Source organism: Anser anser (genome assembly GCF_964211835.1).
Source record: "Anser anser genome assembly, chromosome: 3".
Taxonomy (NCBI): Eukaryota; Metazoa; Chordata; class Aves; order Anseriformes; family Anatidae; genus Anser; species Anser anser.
The window spans coordinates 59,678,345-59,697,933 of NC_139722.1; the positions used below are offsets into that span (position 1 = coordinate 59,678,345).

Here is a 19,589-nt window from a genome sequence, read left to right on the forward strand (position 1 = left end):
TTCATGCAAATTAAAACTTGGTCCTAGAACTAGAAGTGAAAGGCAGTTTAAAATAATAGTGGTATTCAGGAACGTTGATGTTCCCTTTAAAAACTCCAAGTTATAACCACATTTTACATTTAACATTGTTAGAGATCATTCAGAGTATAAGAAATAGGTGCAACTTATAACTGTAAAGCTAGTAAATGTTAGTTTTAAAAGTTTATGAGAAGAATACAACTTTAGTCTGACATGTTTTATGTGATATTATGTACAGACTCACCCACTGATTGCTGGAAGCATTGGAGAAGCTGCTTCACAGTAATATGTAAGGGGTTCTGGCTCATTTTTTTGTTGCTGGTATTTATTAATCAGGTCCATTAGCACTGCCTGGTGTCCAATCTTCTTCACAAGCTGCTGCACCATGCGATCATTAAGAGCCAGAAGAGCTGCTCCACTCACTTCTTCTTCTGCAGAGTGAAGGGGATAGGAGGATAGCAGTTATGGGGGGTGCAATTTAGAGTTGCAGTAACATCATTTATGCCTAAAAACATGATGATGGAAGATAGGTCAAAGGCTTTCTATTGCTCTTGTGTTTCTTCAACTGCTAAAAAGAAGGAAGTTTTAGCTACTGTGCTTTCCAGTGCCAGAAATTCTGGTCACTGCCCAGGCACCTTTCAGTACAAAAATGCTACATCTGTATTACACAGAATCAGTGAACTATTTCAATGCATAAATCAGGCCTTGCTTTGACTACAGCAGACATTGTTAATTAAGGAAAGTAAGCTTTTTAAGGTACACAGCAAACAACATCTTCATACAACAATTCCTCATGCTCTCTTGCAGAGTGTTTATATACTCAGACATAACACATTTGGATGCTACAGATAGATGCATTATTTCAGAAGATGTACACAGTATAAAATAGGCCCTGTTAAGCCTGTTACACCAGCAGATTTGCTTCTGGAAGGTGTACCTATTTATATACAGGCTTAATCTCACCCCCAGCATTCCTTGGAGACTTCATGATAAACCTGCACGCTTATTTTGATTTATCAGTTGCATGTCAGTCCTCTCCCTAATAGATTCCTATTGAAGTCTTAAGTTAGCATAAACGTAGATAGATACATATACACATTCCCAAAACAAGGTAGGCAATACCAATTAAAAACATATAAAAGAAAAGACAAACAAACAACAAGAATGCTTACCACGAAATTTAGGAACTAGTTCTCCTAAATTCCTCTGTCTGAGCCAGTTGCAGACTTGATCAACCGACCAACTTTCCATCTTCAGGTGTCACAGTGCTAAATTTCACTGTGAAGCAAAAAGAGAGGTTTATTTTTACGCTGAACTCTGAGCTAAACTCCAACTGTAAGTAGAAAAAAAAAATCCGCACTCTGCAAATACTGTTATATTTACATGTTCTTAATAAAGTGTGAGAATAATCCAACTAATGCCTGTTGCAAGTGGCAGCTTCCTTGGATCCCTCTCTCTTCACCTCCTCTCCTCTTCCTGCCTTCCCTCTGCTCTCAGAGGCAGCCTCATCCCTTATAAAACACGACCTGCTCCAGCACCATTAACACCCAGCTTTCCACACAGAGAGGAAAAACGGTGTGAAATTCACCACCACCACCACCACCCTCATCGGGAAATGGTTGACATTTTACAGAGAGAAAAAAATAAATACGTCGGGTAAGAGTCTGTCACATATATGTTGGTAGCACATCAGGCACGTTAACCCCCTCGGCACCACCGATAGGTAGCGAAGCGAATACTTAACCCCAGTTACCGGCAATTAGGGGCAACACTGCTGGGAAGCTGGGAGCACAGGGAAGGGGAGGGAAAAGGAGGGAAAGGGAGGAGGCTACTCCCCTGGCATTTGCTGGTGGCAACCCTCAGGCCCCAGCCCCCCTGGGACACCACGGGGCGGCACGGGAGGAGGGGGGCACTGTCCTCGCCGGGCTGGGGGTGCTGCTCAGTGTGTGCACCCACCACCTACCCGTGCTCCTTCCCGAGGGAATTGCTGGGGACAATGTTCATCCTACTCTACCAACTCCTTGGCAGCAGAAAAACTCTCTGAGACTGCTTTTCTCATTGACATGATTTAGATTTGCTACATAAAGGAGCACTTGATGCTCCGTGTCTTGCGTTCTGCAGCATTAGAGAAAATTATTCAAGCAAGTTTTTCAGATGAGAACACGAGTGTCTGGCATTGTTGGCCAAGCACATCCTTGTTTAAAATGTGTCCACGTGCATACCCTGAGCATACTGTCAGCTCCTAAGACAACATGAGGCTTTGCCCACGCAAACCTCATCAGGACCTGTTCCACTGCACTACCAAAAAGTAAAAATAAATTGAGAACTATCATTTCCATTTTCATCAGTCGACAGCAGAGATCCCCCAAAATAGATGCACTCAGATTACGCGTTTTTGCTGGTACACTTCAGCAACTAAAAAGGGTTAAGTTTAAGAGGAATGTCTTTCTGAATTACACGAGTGGATTTAATTTGATATGACAACAGTAGCCATACAACTCCTCCTCCAGGCTAAGCAGCAATAACAGGGTGTGAAAAGTCATTATTTGTTGAGAACTCGGGTGTAAATTAAAAATCACACCTTCCTGTCACACTTTTTACTTCCTTGCAAAGAGTAGGGGGGAAAAAAAAAAAAAAAAGAAAGATAAAATCCAATGCAAAGCAGAAAGATACTTGCCTTTTCAACCAAGCAGTGTAAAAGTAGAGAGATACATTAAAATGTTGGGAAGGTCACTGCTTCATCCTAGTAGAAGCCTTGGATCCTGGAACAGTCATGCTAAAGCAGACATGCATATAACTAACATTTCAAAAAGTGTCAAGCAAACTACAGCCATGTAAAACATTATGCATTTATATATCACTGTGAGGCTAACTCTACAGCAAAATGTCCATTTACACATGGAAATGGAGGTGGTACACTTTAGGGGGAGGAAAACAATGGTAGTTCAGGGACTCTTTTACAAAACAGGACATATTAACTGTTGCTACAAAAATATTTTGAAATGCCTTTCAAAAGTGCTTTCACTTAATTGCAAATATGCTAGATAAAGGCGCAAGGAAAAGAACACACTAGTCTTCTAGAAGCATTATGGAGGGAACCAGAAAAACTGAGCATGAAAGCTGATATTTGTCTTTATTAATAATTCTACTTATTACAGTAACATTAAAAAGCAATCTGGTGAAGGGCTCCCTGTAAAACACAAGAATGTTTATCTTCAGTCAATTCATACAAGTAAGAACAAAACAAGAAACAAGAATAGAAACATTTTGAAGACATCTTAGCAATTTACAGCATGACTTGAAGTCAAATTCAGAACAGTGATAAGTGTGAGCGATCCTCGCTTGTTAATAAACACAGCCAATCCCTGGGAGCCACTTCTTCAAATACGTAGAGCAAACGCCTACTATTAGGACTTAACCAGCCCTAGTTAATGAAAAGTAAAGCTGAAGACCTCTGGTATAGGTGTCTGATGTTTGGGTTTTTATTATCTAAATGGTAAAGAGAGAGGAGGTTCCTGACCAGCACACTGCTGGCAGCAGTTCCTTAATGTGTGTGCACTCATTTACCATGCAGCTTGTTTCAATAGCAGGTATAATGAGCTATCAACACTGTGAAGTGGCACTTCTAAACAAATGAATTTATGTCAAAACATTTTAGGCTAGAAAAGTGAGTTATATCTACTTTACACATTCACTTGTAAGAAAGAACCTGTGGCATCACAGACTGCCTTTAACAGACCTCTACATGGCTGTCAGTGAGGTCAGAATTCAGGTTTTAGTACATTTTAGTACAACAGTGAGGAATGTGGTAAGTACACATCTATGTCGTAGCTATGTGGCACATTTTGTACAGGCCCAGGTCTCAGCATTGCAAGCGTGAAGATTAGGAATTGCTGCATACCATAGATACAACTAAGGTTTTCCCTGTGTATATTTTTGAATTGTATCATAATTCACTTTTATCTTTGTATGCATTACAGGGACTGAATAATTTCCTTCAGCTTGCTCCCAAACTATTTTTTAAATAATTAAAAATATCCAAGCTACTTTGTAGAAGACAGAATGTGTCATCCTGGGTACAGTGCTGTGTCATCATAAAAAAGTTGTCAGCAGAATATCAGTTATCCACCAACTCTTTCAATAATATGAAGAGAAATATTCTAGTAGAACACCTCTGTCACTCTCCTCAAAAAAGAAAATGCCAACAACTTGCTGACATTTATCTGGTAGATGGTAGCAAAAGCATCCCATTGAATGTTCACAGAAATGGCTGAATGAAGCAATGTGAAGGGAGGGAGGGGTAAATCTTGAAGTACACATTCCAGTTGTCATCTCATTGCTACTGTAGAGTAAGGCACAGGCAGCTGCAAGATCAGGAGACAAACAAATGTACAGCAGACACAAGAGAAAATTTTGTCAACTAACAGTGCAGTTATTTAAGAAGATCTAGGAAGAAAACTTGCACAACCATAACTCAGATTTAGATAAAGGGGAAAAAGCCATGCAGCCCTTCGAAACCTTGATCAGAGTTAAGGGGAATATGAAGGCTACTGGCCTTGTCTGTCCATTGAGCTTATAAATCCCTTTCCTGCGGGAACTGGCTCTGAAGAATATCAGCAAAAAAGCAACTATTTCCTTCTGATAAAATATTAAGTTTCTAGTATTCAAGTTTTTACTATATAAATTTTAATTTCATCTGTACTATCTACAGTGCTATTGGAAAAATGAGTTGTAACACTTCAGCAACAAGATCCAACCCAATTACCAAGTTCTTCTTTCTGTTAGAGATGTACAAGTTATCTGGCAAATTGAAAGCAATAAAAGGAAGTTAATTTGGCTTGTTTTAAGGTGATTTAATGTTCTTACAGATGAGACCCTGTCCTTGATGTTGTTGGAAACAGTGCATAAGCCAGTTAGTTATAAAAGAAAAATATTTTATTGTTTTTATGAGCACAACTTTTGGAAGTTAAGCCACTGCAAAATCAAATCCCTTTTATTCAACTTTAAAAAAATGTGCCAAATTAGAAATACAAGGTTACCAGATATGGAGAACAAGGTAAAATCAAGTAAAGGTTAAAAATCCACAAACCACAAAAATGAAATCTCATATATAAAAGAAAAATCAGGCTGAATGTCTAAAGTATGACATGGAAACTGCTTCAGAAAACTAAATAAAAATATACATTTTTTGTAACTTTTCTTTTTCCTCAGAATAGAACTACAAATTTCTCACCAGGATCTCCAGTATTTTGATCATGTCACTGTCTGTGTCTTAGCAAAGGACTGTACCTCCTGTCACTGACCAGTGCAGAGAACTCTGACACCCGAGCCCTGTAGTGCAATTCCACAGTAGCCTAAACCACAGCTGTCGTAATCCAGGCCTTTCTTCACAGGTGTCCATGTGCTCATTCAGTCAGCAGTACAGGCTAAGGTGAAAACATATGCAGATAGACATATTTTTATATGGGTAGATTTTGGATGGGTCAGTCCCTTTAACCAACTCCCTGGGCAGCTGGGTGAAAATAAATGCTTGGAAACATATCCCTGGATTCATCTAGAAGGTGAATAGGCAAACAGTGCATTACAACAATGAAGGTTTCTATCTTTATGGAGCATCGATCTGTAAAATTAGGCCTGCATCCCAAACTGTGAGTAGTAGACATAGAATACTCATAATAAGGAGTCCAACCCATTATTTTCTCTCGATTTAGAATCATAAACCAGTTGAGAGAATTGAACTGACAGTCAGTCACAGTGACCTTACCACAAAATGGTTAAGGTTAGCTGAAAGTAATGTTTACCAGAACTATTCTGATGAAAAACGGTTGGCAGTGCTATCAGTATTTCATCTGGCAGACCCTCAAAGGTGCTAATGTTTGAAAAAGCTGTTCTCTTTTGTTCCTAAAGGGTGGATAGAGAAATCCCTTTAGGCAGTGCAGTAGCTGTCCAAGGGCAATGCTCTCTGACCAGGCTCCATATTATATTCCAGGGGAGGAGGACATCATGTTTAAGATCAGATTTATTTATTGGGATATATTTGATGTCATGCAGGATTGTGATTTAGAAAAGTGATATAGCCGTGTACTGAAATCACTTTGCAAGCACAATATAACGATTGCCACATAGAGTAGGATCACAGTACAAATGTGATTCCCACTGCTGGTCTCTGTCCCGTCACTGGGAAGGAAGACGTGGGCTGAGGCCAGCTCAAGCTTTTTGCTCTCCTCAAAATCCTTTTGCTAGTTGTTCATCTGTTATACTCTGCGTTGAGTTGAATGGCCCATTCACTCTCCCAATGACCTGTGCTGGTCCAGCTCAGGGACAAATTCACTCTCCTGTAATGAACTGAGGGAGGAACACCTCCAGTGCCAGCTGACCCATTCCACTCTTGCTAGCTGTTATCTAAAACCAAGGCCAAGAGGTTATTCACAGAGGCATGTTGTGCCCCCAGGGGTTTGGTCAGTCACAATCACGTCCAGAAAATGATGTATATCCTTATGGAGTTTGAGTAGTTGAACCATGACATGAGCTGGGACTCCCATGGGGATGAGGTACACATGGTTTCCCAGCAATCTGCACAACACTTTTGTATTTGATACAGACGAGATGTTATAAAGCATACCACTTGAACTTTGTTCACGTGTTTTACTTGTTCTTATTCTGTTACACCCTCCAGTCAGAGTGAGATTTTTCAGCTATGTTTAAACAGTGAAGCAATGCACCAATACAGCTGACATATTTTTTAAGTAGAAAAAAATATGTAGGATTCATCCCTCAAAACTCCTTACTTGCACTGCGCTCCCAGATTCACAGCGAAAAGCAGTTGCACATCTCTTTTGAACAAGTCTTACATCAATGCAAGATTTTATCACACAGTATTTCCGTCATGTCCAAATTCAGGATTTGATGTTTCGCTGAGAAGGGTCTCCCCTAGTCATCTGGAATGGCCACATTTCTGAGATAGCCAACTAATTTTAAAAAGAGCTACTAGATACATCCAGAGATGTTTACCAGGCAGCAAAGAAAATGAACCCTAACAAAGTTTTTGAGTTCTCCTGGCATTTGATCAGTTGAATGAATCAGAAGGTAGAGAAGGAGTGAAAGTCATGGTTAAGACACGCAAGAGACCCCTGAAGTTGAACAAACAGCAGTAAAGACAGGTGACTACACACCACAGAATAGGCTGGTCAGTGACAATCTGTCCAGAGGTCCCTTACAGGTGACCACTACATGGAAAAACTGCATATTGCTACACTCTCTGGTTTAATTGGACGCAGGGGAGGCAGCTGTCTGTCTCTCCTCACCACACATAGGTGGCAAGGAGCAGGCAAAAAGGTTTTAAGAGCCCCCGTAAGCTGCCTTCTGCACCTGTTTTACTGAGTTCTTTTAGGAGTTGATGAGTCTGAGAGCAGAGATGCAGCACTGAGCCATGCACATCGCCTCCTGGTACCTCTGGTTTGCTATTTTAGTATAATTGAGGATTGCTGGATTGCATGATTACTAACTGCTGACAGCACTCCTCCTCCAGTTTATCTATCATACGAACACGGAGACAATGATGAATAACTGGGTTTCAACACATTTCATGATGCACTTTTTTGTTGTTGTTGTTTTATACTGTTAATTCCTAATGACTGATTCATTCAGTCATAGACTGTGTCAAGGAATAGTGCTGGCATATTAAGCCAGGTGAGTTGGGTATGATTGCGCTAGATGGTAAAAATAAAACAGGCTGTCTCATAGGCCTATTTTGCACAGCAGAAACAGCAGCTTAACTAATTTGACACTCGTTAGCACAAAATCTTTTTCTACAGAGCATTCTGAAGTACTAAGGAACGTATTACATTTTCTTGTTTAATTGATGTTTAGGGCATATGCAGCCCACTTCTTTGGGTAGTAGCCCTTACAGTTAACAGTATTACCTGACCAAACTAGTCATTACTGCCCACTGCCTGTGTGTTACTGTTTCATCACATCCAGATGAAGAAGCCAAGTAAACACTCCGCATCTGATACGAGAACTTTAGCTGAAACCACCGATGGGAAGATAATCAATCATCTCTGTCTGCAAGGTGGAAAGAGGGAGCCGGGAAGTTAGAACATCTGTAATCTCATATTTCTGCTTTGGTTGCGGCAGTGTAACCAGAATATAAGTAAAAGAATTCACAAGGCTTCTTCAGAGGACTGTTTCATCCTGATTGTTGTCACTTTTTCAGCTACAGATAATTTATGATGCCTCAAAAACAAAAACAAAACAAACAAAATATCACACATAGGGATCTATACATGTACAATTTTTTCCAGTGTCATTGGTTTAACTTTCCCACTCTAAGGATATACTGAAATTGTGTGGTTAGACTAGCTGTCAGTTAGTTAGCCAACACTCCAGTTAATAGCTGCAATCCACACTGTTCAGGATCCCTGAATTATTTATGTAAGGTGGAGCTCCTGAGTTTGAGAGATTCACTTTGGGTTGCCCGGAGGCCCTTTAGTTAGCACATAGAATACGGATTTTCAAATTCCCACTTCAGACTAGGCAGAACTGGGATTTGGGAATACGCCTTACACCTTCAGGCTGTCAGGCCTTAACGAATGGGTGGGGGAGAGGGTGTCAGGAAAGGCCTGAGCCCACCTCGCAAGCCTTCTCCAGCAGAGGTTCCTGAGGTGGGAATCTCATGGGAAAGTCAATGTCACACTCCAGGCTGGTGCTTGGTAGAAGCAGTGCCTTCAGAACAGCCCCAAACGTTCGTGTTATACTTGTAGGGTGAACTAATGAAGTTAAACCCGTTTTTCAAAACAGCTAAAGGAAATCAGCTTTGTGATTCAGTCTCAGGCATTTACAATATATGTGGGAAAAAGTAAGGGTTCAGTGATTTAGCTTTGTTTCACTCATTCTGTGCCTCTTAAACCTACGCATTTTATAAATAATTCTTTTCTGAGTGTAGGTCTTGTTTGCATTGCAGACAGTCAGACTGAAGCAATACAACACCAAAAGAGGTGTGAAATTCTTCTGAATGTGTCTTAAGTAGAGTGTTAATGTCATAACATCATTTTACTGTTAAAATGCTAATAATTTTAAGCAAATGAATATCCCAAACAGCAGCACACATTACAAGTATTTGGTTATAAACACTGGCCAAATTAAAAAACAAAACAAAATAAAAAAAACCTTTGATCTCGAAAATATAAAATACGAAATAATGCAATGTTAGTGGATATACTGGCATACCAATATTTAGACGAGTAGCTTTCACATTTCTAGTCTTAAAAATGATTGACATTAATTTATTTCTTCTCTTCATGTCTGTATAATTGATTACAAAGCAGACTTTTTTTTTTTTTTTCAAACCATGGTGTTAATATGGAGAAAAAGCTTTTACTAAATTTGTACTAAATTTGATTGGCTGCTTACTCTAATCGCTAAAATGGCCATGTTCAAATGACTCAGCAGTCACAGAGAAGTAATATATACCAAGATCTCCCATTTTATTTTTTATTTTCTATACAAAGTTTTTTTTGACATTGTCTGGCTTTAACAAAACAAGGAATTAAAAAAAAAAAAAGAAAAAAAGAAAAAAAAGACATAATCAGGAAAAAAACATTATTCTCCCGTTCCCAGGCACTTTTCTATCCAGCAAAAAGCACAGGGTATCTTTGTCATAAGGTAGATGTTGTCATGTTCATCTGTATTTCATCTTTCTCTTTCAGAAACCAGGACAATTCTATTTTGAAATCTTCTTTCCAATAATGTTGCACTGATATTCCCAGTCATTTTTCCATTTGCATTATCCTTGAGATCATACCAAAAGAGTACAGACAACTTACTCACACAGAGACAGTGTATTAAATTGCCAGAAAGACACATTAATAAGCCTTTATAGATACAGTAGTATAGAAGTAGATATACAGGCTCAAATACGTATTTAAGGATACCATAAAAACATAGCATTTGTGATCTGAATGCAAGAAAAGCTGTGAAAGAAGTAGCTAAGAAAAGCTACTTTTTTTTCCTATTTGAATGAAAGAGCAGAAAAAAACATTTGCTAGAACACACAAGATCTCATTAAAAATACTGTATTAACTTTATGTAAGTAAGTAAACTGCCTGGGATTTGTTACTGCTATGTTTCACCATATTTGTTACTAGGTATATTGCTATTCAGGGATATTGTGTAAGATGTTATTAAACTAGCTGTCTAATACAGCCCAGGTGAATACTGAAAACTGTGCGTTTATGAGAGACACTGTGATGTGGAAACCATGAGTAGAATTAAAAAGCTTTCGAAGATGCACTTTTTTTGGTCCAAAACGTTATGCTAATACATGTAATGATTAAAAAATAATTTTCTTCTTCCCTTTTTCTCATTGCATTAAAGAACAAGTCCACTTCAGCCCCTTTGCCAGGTGGCTCCCTTCTGGATCCTCAGTTGCTCAGCTGATGTAAGCATTGGGGTGTTGTTGAGAACCAAGCCACTGCCACTGAAAGGTGCCACCCCTGTCCCCTCTGCTGCCTCATGAGACCCCTCACTGTCCCCATCCCTCCTGCCAGCACAAGTGCTCTGTGGTCCTGTGAGACCCATCAGCAGACAAACACGTGAAAAATTAGAGGAAGGCTGAGGAAGACCTGACAGGTCTGGTCCTTTTCAGGTTCATTGTAGTCCCATAAATTACCTGTGCTGATCAAAGGGAGGTGGTGACACAAAGGTGGCAGTGAGTTAGCTGGGGGTCATGTGGGAAGATTTCTTCGTTTTGATAGCAGTGTTGCCTTACACTATCTGTTGAACTACTAGCTGGATTTAAATAAGGATGTAGACAAACAGTCATTTGCGAAGGAGCTGCCCTGATGTGAAGCATTACCTCCAGCTGCATATTGTTTCTTGGCAGGAAAAATGTTAAACCCAAGCTGTTTCAGTACTCCCATATATCAGTTTAGTTATGCATTAGGTAATCATTGGCACAGTGGGCATGATACCCTAAATCACCACAGCTGTTTTATAATGACTGACCAAAGCTTTACATGCCAAGTGGGTGAATCTTGATCATATATACAGTCACCCAAATCTCCGTATTTGCAGAAATTGTTACAAATCACATTGGTAAGGGTGGAATGAGGAAAAGCTGGCCTTCCTTAAGGCTAGAGCCTGCTTCTTCTGGAATCCTCTGGATATTTGGTCTCGTCACATTGACGTCTGGCTGCTCCAGCAGTCCTGGGCAATGGCTGGCACCAGGGTCTCCCTACTGTTCTGAGGGTGACTTTGCTGCTGCTGTTAGCTCAGGCTTAGTCTTCTGAAAACAGAGTGTTCATCAGATTCACATTCATCAGAACACATTCGGTCTTTAGGCCTGAAGTGAGTTGTTGGGGCTACATTTACATATTTGCAGCATTAGTGGAATTCAATGCTTCAGCTGTATTTTACCGCAGCTTGGGAGCTCATTGCTTTCCAGTCTAGGACAGTCAATGGAAGACAATGTGTTCATGTCCCTTGGCTACTTAAACAGAAATCAGGGCTTAAATCCTCTTTGTTAGTTTAGCCTAAACAGTTGGACCCTCTACTGATATGCTAAAGGTATACACAGAAGTTTCATTACCATTTTGATGTGGATGAGATAGTCCTTAACAATAGGTGAGGGGAGGAGGCGGAAATCAACATTACTAGGCAACCTGAACTCCTTAAGTCTGCCTGTATTTGGAATTTCTCACATTACACTTGCAAATCTTGTATTCCTTGTAAGTGCAGACAGATGTTTCTTTTTCCATGTCTTCTTGCCTAAATGTAGTTGGAAGTTTAGTATCTTTTAACAACATCCACAAAATTTTGAGTCCTCCTGCCACAGCATGGGGTGCTGGAGCTCAGATGCCCCATCATAGCCCTGTGCCTGTCCAGCCACTGTAAGGCTGTATCTAGGGCACAGCATGGAACAGGTTCTCTGTGGCTGTACAAAGGGAACATTTCCTTCTCTGTAGGAAATGGATGTGGGCTGCTCTTCATTCAGTGCGGCCCAATTATGCCATGGTTTGCCCTCCAGCCTGTGCTCTGGGGTCCTGGGTGAATGTTGGGAGAGTTCAGCAACACCATCATCCTTCTGGCTTGCACTGAGCAGGGAGGTGGTGGGGAAAGCACAGCTGCACAAGGCATCTCCAGCCAGGTCATAGCAATTATTTGTGGCTTCTTGTTTGTACATGGAAAATGTAGCAACATTAGGATTGCTTCGTCTTTTGCACTGACTTTTCCTATGTCAACTAAAGGATGTGCGTGTTCTTACTTGCCACTGACATACATATGTTGAGATTAGATGTTTGAATGTATCCTTACAATCTAAAATTTTATGAAATAACTAAAACTCAGCTATATCTTAAAGGGCTTAAAATAATCAATGCTGACTTACTACTTATGTAATTAAGAAGTGTAATTAAGGCAATCAAAGGATAGCACAGTGATTGATTGCTAAATGAAGTTTCAAATGCTACTATACAGCAATATTTCTATCACATTTATTCTATAATTTTTATAAATACTAGCAGATATGAGGTATATTTTAAATTATGTTTTGCAAAGCTGTGCAAATCCAGTTTTACTGAGAGGAAATAATTAGCTACATTCCAGACTTTGACTCTCAGGATCTCTTGACATTAAGGAATTACACCAAACTACTCCAAAGAGATTAACAGCTTTTCATCAGTTTTCTGTAATGTGTGTCCCTGATAGGGTGGTGAATTCTGAATGCAAGCCACTGCTAATTCTTCAGCTAATTCTTTAAAATACTGAGCTATAAACTGGTTTAGTTTAAGAACTGGTTTCACAACAAACTCAGTATTCTTTTTTGTACAGACAACAAATTTCAGTAAAGAGACCCCTGAAAATCCATCCAGCTGCCCATGCTTGTATATGTAATATTGTTACACAATCATATTTACAATAAGAGTTTTTGGAAATAATTGGCTATCATACACTATTTGGAAGGATAAAGTAAAAGAACTGAATTCAAAGAGAGTTTTGGTTGAGTGGAAATATGAAATTTGACTTGGTACGTGGGCTGAAATAGCACAAACAAAATGCTGCTGGCTGGGGACAATAGAAACTAGAACAGCTTCAAATATTTTGAAACTACACAAACAATGCAGAACAGAACTTTTAAAAATAATTGTGGTATAGCCAAGAATGTTAAAGTGTTCATTTGTGCCAAGCATGTCTTAAATGTATTGTTAGCTTCGACCAAGCGGTGATCAAATTTTATAGAATTTCAACACAATAAAAAGTATCATAGAACATTGTTGGAGCCAACAGCTATATTCAACATAAGCAGGTGGTAACAAAACAGGTTTTTTATTGCAGTTTTTATAGATAGTGTATTCCTGTTAGCTGTTTTATCTGGTTCTGATATTATATGGTTGAAAGCCATCCTTATATCTTTCGAGAGTGACAACGATAACAAACTGCTGGGCACCACAGATTTCTGCACAAGAAAATAAACTAGCTTCCTGTACCTACCTGCTGGATTTTCTCCTGGCAGAAAATCACCCTTTACTTTACAAATATTGTTTAAAATAGAATGTGTAATTGCTGCAGTGAAATTTTCTATGTTAATGTCACTGTCAATTAGCACAAATACTTTATATTCAGCTCTTGTTGAATGCTGTGGTTTCCAGGTTTCAGACAAACCTGTGTTAAAGAAGAAAGCAAAGGACTGTAAGTGTTATGCTAACTCATGTACTATGTGTAGACAAACCTTTTCTTACTCAATACAATATTATATTTATGTGCTATATTTTATTACAGCTGAGAGTCTGGATTCAAGCTTGGCAACACTGAAGCAATACCATGCAGTCTCCATGGCACAGATAAGACTATGTCTACATCTCGCTGTTTAGGAAATCCCTATGGCCACGCCTCATGCACCATGTGGAAGGGAAGGGAAGGAAAGGGAAGGGAAGGGAAGGGAAGGGAAGGGAAGGGAAGGGAAGGGAAGGGAAGGGAAGGGAAGGGAAGGGAAGGGAAGGGAAGGGAAGGGAAGGGAAGGGAAGGGAAGGGAAGGGAAGGGAAGGGAAGGGAAGGGAAGGGAAGGGAAGGGAAGGGAAGGGAAGGGAAGGGAAGGGAAGGGAAGGGAAGGGAAGGGAAGGGAAGGGAAGGGAACGGAGAAGGTGAGCCTCTACAATAAAAGAGATTGGGCCAGATACACTGCTTGAGGCGATGTTCTGATCACCTATCCCAGTTTAGCCAGGAGCAATCATTGCGAAGCTAGCTTTAAGTTTGTGGATAACAGTCTATGAGGATCCCATTATTCGATACCCAACATGGTTTATTCACTCTATAGGAAACCTGGATATTTATCTCAACTAAGGATTTTATGCCACAATACTTTGTCTAGGAGTTAAACGTGTAACACCTTGTAGTGATAGTGAAGCACTTCACCTTGTTGTGAAATCATGGATATTGATAGCAGCATTTCTGTGCGAATAGACTTTCATCCTTATTTTTGTTTGAAAAGTTCATCCCATACTAGTATAATCTGCATCGGAGCAAAACAATTCTTTCAGTAGAATAAAGTGTATCCTGTATCCAAGGAGTTCATTGCCCTGACAGTTATCCTGCCGGGTAAGTAGGAAGAGAAAATCTACCTTTTAAAATACAGATGCATTAAATATTCACAGATGAGAGCTTCCTTTTAAGTTATACTCCTATAATAAAAGGAGTATAAGCCTTTGCTTGAAAGAATGGAGATTAGCTCTACAGTCAGTAGTTACAGCTAAAGCTATATCTGAAACAACAGTTTTAGTTACATTTATTCATAACATACTACTGGTGGGTCATGGGAACTGGTCCAGTAGACTGGTAAAAGAAAATGTTAACTAAGCCATCTGTCAACTTGATAAAGCTTTGAATGCAGGACACTTGCCAGTAATCCTTTCTACGACTGACATTCTCCTAATTCCATGCAAAATTATGCATTAGCTGTTTTTGCTGTAATCTCAATGGGTTGCTGTTATTCATTTATTTATTTATATGCATTCTAAGACATCAACTTCACTCAAAACAATTTGCTCTTACTTGCTCAGATTTCCCAATGCTCCTGGATTTTTATGGCTTTGAGTCACTAGTTTCTCAAAATTTGTGGCAGACCTTCAACCCAAGGATAGCATATTTAACATTTCACAAACCTATACCAATAGTTCTATACCTAGAAAAAAATGAATGTGTTCAGTGTCAATCCTCAGTCTTTATGTTAAAATCAGCTGAGGCTACCATTTAGCAATGGACTTCTGAAGAAGTAGACATTAAAAGTTGATCTCGAATTTGGCAGGATGATAGTCTTTGTATTTAAGATGTTTTTTCCGTTTCAGTAACTAAATGCCTAAGTTGGAAAAGTTGTAAATTGTTTATGAACCTCTGTTTTTATTTTTTGTTTATTTCTTGGTTTTGTTTGTTTGTTTGTTTGTTTGTTTTTCCCTTTACTATTCCTGCTGGTAGTGTAGCTAATGTTGGTAGTATTCCTCTCAACACATACATATTAAAGAATTTATTACTAATTTTAAAGCAAAAGTCATCACATAAAAAGCTGGTTAAGCCTTGATATTTCAGCTTGCATATAGTATACTCTCTCAAGTCAAACTTAACCAGTATGGTGATACTGGAAGGGTAGATGATTAAACCAAAAGTTTATTTTCTTTGCCTTTGTAGAACCCTTTGTTTTGAAATTAACAACCATAACCATGCCACTTTTATACACATTTTACTACAAACAGTTTTCTAAATTTACCACCTGGATTCATAGAAAATTTATCATTCTTCTGAGTTTATTAACAAGCTTCACAGCCTGCATTTCTTACCAGACTCTTGTTGAAACTAAAAAACAGTTACAAAATATTAACCATTGAAATATATCCTTTGGTGCCACATCTTGGAAAATTCTACTTTTTAACATATCAACTATGATATTTTTAAGCAATTTTCATAGTTTCCCTTTAACTTGTGAAGTTCAATTCTTCTGGGCAGAGCAGATGTTAGTATTGAAGAACTTTGATCTCATACGGTACAATTAACTTTACAGTTGTATAGGACAGGATGAACAGAGAAAATTGTAACACATATCAAGAAGATTTTTTTTAATTATTAAAAAACAAAGCCCAAGCCACGAGATCCAGTGTTTATAAGCTTTCTGCTAAGTATACCCTTAAAAATCTCTTTGATAATTCAAACCCTCTACTTCTGTGGCACTGTTAAGTTTATATAGGTTTTAAAGTGTGGTGATGGTGTTAAATGATGTTGCTTCCATTTGAACTTGACAAATTTACAATGAATAACACCAGTGATCACAATCCTTTCTTAAGTAAACTGTATAATCATTGGTCAATAGCTGCAAACAACTTGCACAACTTGCAAGGGTTTTTTTTTTTTTTTTTTTTTTCAAATTAATATATTATGGAGAAAAATAAAATTGATAAATACACACAACTTTCTTTCCAGGGTACATTAGGATGAAAGTATTCAAGCAATGGGACCTGTGGTAGCCTAAACTGATCAATGTGTGGATATTTTTCTTCCCACTGTCCCTGCTGTGTCTTACTCCTCCCTCCCTGTGAGAGCATTTATTCTCTTGTAAGCATGTCATGAATCTTTTCAGGCACCTGATGCAGCTGAAATGAATGTAGCAAGAAAGTGATTATTATTATTATTATTATTATTATTATTATTATTATTATTATTATTTTAAATGCCCTTTTTGAATGAGTTTAACATGTAGTTGTATGAGATGTAGAGCTGATGTAGGGATGGGAGGGCCATGGTAATCTGGAATTAGATCAGTTTAAACAGGCTTGGAGCAGTGTGCTTGGTTGAAGCTCTGATTCTGCTCACTACTCACATCACCCATTTCTCAACATCTGGCAAGGAAGTACAGATTCTGCGACCTTTGTCTGAAGGAATATCAACTTCACAGCACATTTAGTTCATATGCACTTAACATTCATTTGCAATGCTTGCCATTTTGGCAATATTCCAGCCTTGTGTCCTCACATGACTTGGTGGTTGGTTTGTCCATGTGACCTCTACTGTGCCAGGGCTGGTTAGATATCAGCTCCTGCAGGAGAGCTCTTTCTGAAGTTGAAAGCACTCTGAATTTGAGGGTATAACAAATGGACGGGTAGTTCAGCTTATATAGAGCAATACACCACCGGTCTCCTTGTCTTCTGGGAAGAGGTTATCGTTTGTTCTTTTGAACAAACTTCATAGCAAAGGCCTTTACAAAGCTGTCACCTACTGTGTTCACTTAACCAAGTCATGTCTGTCCTGCAGTGTCAAACCACAAGAGAAAGTCCAATACAATCTTCCAAGTATCAAAAGAAAAAAGTGTCCCTCCAACATCAGTTGTTCTTTGGTTATTGTGTGGGGCTGGACTAGGCAGTATTTGTCAGATGCTTCTGCCTGCTTGTGGTTTGGAGAAGAGTACTAAGATACTGCAATACGGAGGTAATTCCAGGATCAGCATGGAGTCAGATAATGGTCAGCTGAAAACCTGAGCCTCCATATTATGCAAAGAGAAGGCTATTGATGGGAATCCTTGGTCTGCCAGATTTCTGGATGGAACTCCTTCTTTTTGGTATGGGAATCTTTCTTTTCACTGGTCAGATTTGTTTTTGTTGCAAATACTTTGTTAAATTTTCTATGATGGACACTGGGTCTTTTTCACTGATATCTAAAATAATGTTTGTGTCAGGGGAAGAATCAGTGTTGCCTGTGCATTTAAAAATTTTCTGTACCTAACCAGGCCACCATTCAGAAAACATTTATTTCTTGTTCTACACTTTTCATGCTTACAGGGAGCTGGTGTACGGTTGTTCTGTCTTCAGAATCGTGACCTCTTCTTCCTGTCTGCAGTAAGTACACTACAAATTTTGAGTTACAGTAGTTACAGTATTTTCCTTAAAACTGTTTAAAGACTACATAGAAAGTTACAGAGTACATTGTAAAGTTCTGTGAAATAGTATGGTGTATAGTCTTTGTAGTATACTATAATAATATTGTCTTTAAGGACAACTGGATGGCTTTGTGTTAATGTGGAGGGTGGTGTTGTCTCACAAAACTAAGCAATTCTGCTGTTCTGCTTATTGAATGCATAGCATAGGTGAGCAAAAGTAATAGGGCATTGGTAAGATAACAGGCTCAGGTCATTGCACACTTTTCAAAAGTTGTTTTAACTCCATTCATCTCACTGAAAACCTTGTGCATGCCTGCAGGGGGTACAAAATGGAACTTTTTGCATAAAAGTTCTCTGTTGTAGGTCTGGCATCAGAAGGAGAGCCTCTCTGTTTTTCATTTCAGAATAGGTATCTCTGGCCTTTTATCCCTGAAGGACATCAGGTGGGACCATTCCGGTGAATTAAGTCAGAGCATACCTTGCTGTGCTCCTTTTAGGACTTGTAAAATAGGCATGTGTTCTGATTCTCAGTCAGTGACGTCTCTTCTGACATAAGGACTGCCTGCAGAGTTATAAAAATATAGCTGCTAAATGCTTCTCTCTCACACCTTACTGCCCATCCTTTGTGATAAAATGACCTTTCGCATCCAGCATCTAGCAAAATTATAGGAGAAGAATGTAAAAAGAGGAATATTTGGTGAGCAGATAGCACAGAAGCGGCTGATGGGACAGGGAAGAAAAGAGCAAAGAGGCAACATGGCCATGTTGCTGGCTATGTGCAATGTGCAAGGAGATTGGACAGAAAGGTACACAATTAAGCGCGGGAGAAATGTAATTTGTGCGAACTGTGAATAGTCAGAGAACCTTCTGGAAAACGTGTTATGCTCCCCCATTTTTTCCTTTGCAACAGTTCTTCTGCCTTATGTGGCTCCATCAGATGTGGCACTGAGCACCTCTTACTCATGTAAGATGTAAATTTTGTTAACCACAAATCCTCCCACCTAGACATTTCAGTTAGATAATACCACATCTGAGCTGCTATGCCAAAGATGATTTCTGCCATGGCTTTTTATCTCTCAAGTGCAACCAGGGAGAAAACTTGCAATATCTCCCTGATCTCTATGTAAGGCCAAAAGACCTCAATTTTCGTTATCTCACAATGGTAACATTGGATCTACTCCTGGCAAAAGTTGCTTTTAGGGATCCTGGCAGGACTGTTCAGAAACAGTAATATGCTTTGGCATTATTTCTGTCTCAGTCTTCCTGCACTTTAGCCAACTCTGCATTTTCGGTGTGGAAAGGATTCTGTGAGGTTTGGGTGATGGTAAAAGCAATCTCACATGATTAACTGTTTTCTCCTTTTATTCTTTTAGAGGAGCATCTGGATCTGTGCAAGTATCACCTAAATTACATGATTAGGTAATTATGATTGGCACCTTCAGGTGGCAAGCATATCACTCTACTATACTAGAATCTCCAACAAATCCTCACTGAAACTTCACCACTACCAATCCAAATATTTAACGCAGGCAAAACTCATCTTCCTCCAGGACTTCATACTTGCAGTGCCACCAGTAATCACCTGCTACTACTATTGGACTACCTAATGTTGCCCAAATGTTGATTCTGGAGGTGAACCTGCATATCATGCCTCTCTAGA

General features: G+C 39.1%; 1 protein-coding gene across 5 annotated transcripts in view; it reads right to left on the reverse strand.

The window, feature by feature from the left end:
- Positions 1-1,891, reverse strand: part of SAMD3 (sterile alpha motif domain containing 3) — a 35,468-nt gene extending 33,577 nt beyond the window's left edge. The window contains exons 1-3 of one of the 5 annotated variants that reach the window (XM_083832555.1): positions 1,772-1,891; positions 1,191-1,296; positions 263-449 (exon numbers count right to left, since the gene is read on the reverse strand). In XM_083832555.1, the coding sequence (XP_083688681.1) occupies positions 263-449; positions 1,191-1,269 (266 nt within the window). In that variant the 5' untranslated portion in view covers positions 1,270-1,296; positions 1,772-1,891. The other 4 variants (XM_083832554.1, XM_083832553.1, XM_083832556.1 and 1 more) reach the window with 4 other exon arrangements.
- Positions 1,892-19,589: the final 17,698 nt, after the last annotated feature.